At 25.4% G+C, this 2,686-nt stretch overlaps 1 protein-coding gene across 1 annotated transcript in view; it reads left to right on the top strand.

Moving 5' to 3' along the window:
• The first annotated feature begins 858 nt into the window (after positions 1 to 858).
• LOC117167896 (secretory carrier-associated membrane protein 5A) overlaps positions 859 to 2,686 on the top strand; it is a 29,901-nt gene continuing 28,073 nt past the window's right edge. Inside the window, exon 1 of the mRNA XM_033353134.1 lies at positions 859 to 1,076. Coding sequence (XP_033209025.1) covers positions 1,017 to 1,076 — 60 coding nt within the window. The 5' untranslated portion in view covers positions 859 to 1,016. The remainder of the gene's footprint in view (positions 1,077 to 2,686) is intronic.

The raw sequence follows: 2,686 nt of genomic DNA, 5'->3' as shown, positions 1-2,686 counted from the left end.
TTTTTTATTAAAAAGACCAATTTTCCACTAAAACAAAATTAATTTTTATTTCTTAACAAAAATAAAAAACGAGTTTCCAACAGAATAATTTCATTTCCAACAAAAAATAGTAAAGTTCAAGTTTCAGTTTAAAAAATTAATAACAAAAAAATGTAAGATAATAGTTCAGTTTTCAACGAAAGAAATTAATTTTTATAAGCAATCAAATTTCAACAAAAATAGAATAGTTAAATATTATTATTTATATTATAAATAGATAGCTGAATTCTCAATCAAGAAGAATAAAGGAGTTGAATTTGTGAGTAAAAAAAAATCCTTAATCAATAACAGTTGAATTTAAACAAAAAATTTGAATTTTCGCGGAAGTTTGACTATTAATAGCAGGTAATAGTTAGCGCAACCAAAGATAATATCTTTGGCGCAACCTAGCAGCTTATAAATTTACCTAACGATAAGAACGGTATCTACCTTACCCATAATGTTCATATTTAAAAAATTTACCAAATTTATCAACCAAATCCTGTTTAAAAATTAATTTTTAAATAAATTCTATAATTTATATCTATATTTTAAGTTTATATGTATATTAAAAAAGAGTTGTGAAGCTCGTGAAGCTAAAAATCGATAAAATCTGACAAAACAAAAGCTTAAAATTACATTGTCAAACAGTGCTAACTTTTTAAAATTCCGCAGAATTAAAAAAATTCATTTTTGTTTGAACAATGTATTGAAAGAAAGGTTGGATTCCTGATCTTGATGCCCACTGCCCACTTGTTTATTAAATTTATTTGCTCCCCAGGATTTATTTATCATTCAGACGTCAGGCGGTTCATCAGCCAATCGTCTAAAGTTACGCTATACACCGTGTATTGAGTCACATAGATGAGATACGTGATACGTTGAAAAAAGGATGGCAAATGATGGATAGTCGGCTTTAAAATCAGTGATAATTTATTTAAATTGTGCTCTACTACTACAGGATCTCGTTGGATTAATAACCTCCATTTCGACGCAAAATGTCTGGATTTGAGGACGACAATCCCTTCGGGGAACCCAATATAGGCGATCCCTTTTCGGTAAGTGGTTAGGATCCTTAGCTTATAAAATGACAGTCGATTGACATCCCATACGTCCACATTCTTAATTATATTTTTCGCTGTGAAACTATTCAAAGATTTAGATATAATAAATTTTTATCATGCATACCATGCATCATTCTTTAAAAAATTTGAACTTTAAATGTCCAGAACGTCAATATCAGTGTTCTTCCATTTCTTATCTGCGGTATTTACGTCCCTTTTTGCGATGTATTCTCATTTCAGCCCTCTGACTCAGGACAGTTTTTTACACTTTTTGGGGACGAGGACACTATTTTGGTTGAAAACAGTTGAATATTCAACCAAATAGTTAACATTTTAACAAACAAACAAAATTAATTTTTAATAAATTACGTAAATTTTTAACCAAGTAGTTGAATTTTAAACCAAGGAGATTAATTTTTAAACAAAATAATTATTTTTCAACAAAATCCATACGTTTTTAAACACATAGTTGAATTTTAAACAAATTAGGTTCATTTTCTATCAGAAAAAAAAAGATTTTTGAAGAAAATACACCAATTTTTAACCGAATAGTTAAATTTTCAATAAAAAAATTATTTTTCAACAAAATACATACATTTTTAACCAGAGTTCAATTTTAAATCAACAGGATTCATTTTCTTAAAAAAAAAATTAATTAAAAAATTATTTTCAACAAAATGCACTATTTTTTAACCAAATATTTGAACTTTTAACCCAGAAGGCTAATTTTCTACAAAATAAAATAAATTAAGTTTAAAAAAAAACCAATTTCTTAGAAAACTGTTTAGTTTTGTACTACATTGTTGAATTTTATACCAAATTATTATTAATATGAAAATAACTATTTTCCAATCAAAAGGAAGAATTTTCAACCAAGCTACTTAATTTTCTACCTAAAAAAAAATACTTTTTAACAAAATAAATAATTTTTCTACCAAAGAGTTAAATTTTCAAACAAAAATTAATTTATAACAAAATATAAATATGTTCAACCAAAGAGTTGAATTTTTAACCAAGTACCTTAATTTTCTGTCTGGAAAAAGTAATTTTTAACCAAATAAAAAAAGTTTACTTCAATACTTAAATTATCAATAAAAAAAATAATTTTCATCAAAATACATTAATTTTTTAACCAAATAGTTGAATTTTTAATCAAGAAGATTAATTTTCTACCGATAAAGACGATTTTTCAACCGGTTTTTAAAACAAAATACAGAAATGTTCAACCGAAGAGTTAACTTTCCAATAAAAAAAAACTCATTTTCAACCAAGTACATACATTTTTAATAAAAAATTTGAATTTCAAAAAAAAAATAATAATTTTCTACCAGAAGAAAAGAAGAATTTTCAATTAAGAAGATTATTTTTCTACGAAAAAGGCGATTTTTTAAACATTAAAAAAAAGTACACATTTTTAATCAGAGTTAAATTTTCAATTAAAAAAAATTAATTTTAAACAAAAGACATACATTTTTAACCAAAGATTTGAATTATAAACCAAGAAGATTAACCCTTAAACGGCCAAAACGCCACTACCGGTACACTGCTTTTCAACGGCCAATAACTAAGACTATTCGACACTAGAAAAAATTGAGACACATATA

The sequence above is a fragment of the Belonocnema kinseyi genome, chromosome 2 (assembly GCF_010883055.1).
Source record: "Belonocnema kinseyi isolate 2016_QV_RU_SX_M_011 chromosome 2, B_treatae_v1, whole genome shotgun sequence".
In the NCBI taxonomy this organism is placed as follows: domain Eukaryota; kingdom Metazoa; phylum Arthropoda; class Insecta; order Hymenoptera; family Cynipidae; genus Belonocnema; species Belonocnema kinseyi.
The sequence above is the reverse complement of the archived record's forward strand: the minus strand, read 5'-3'. Positions and strand labels throughout refer to the sequence as shown.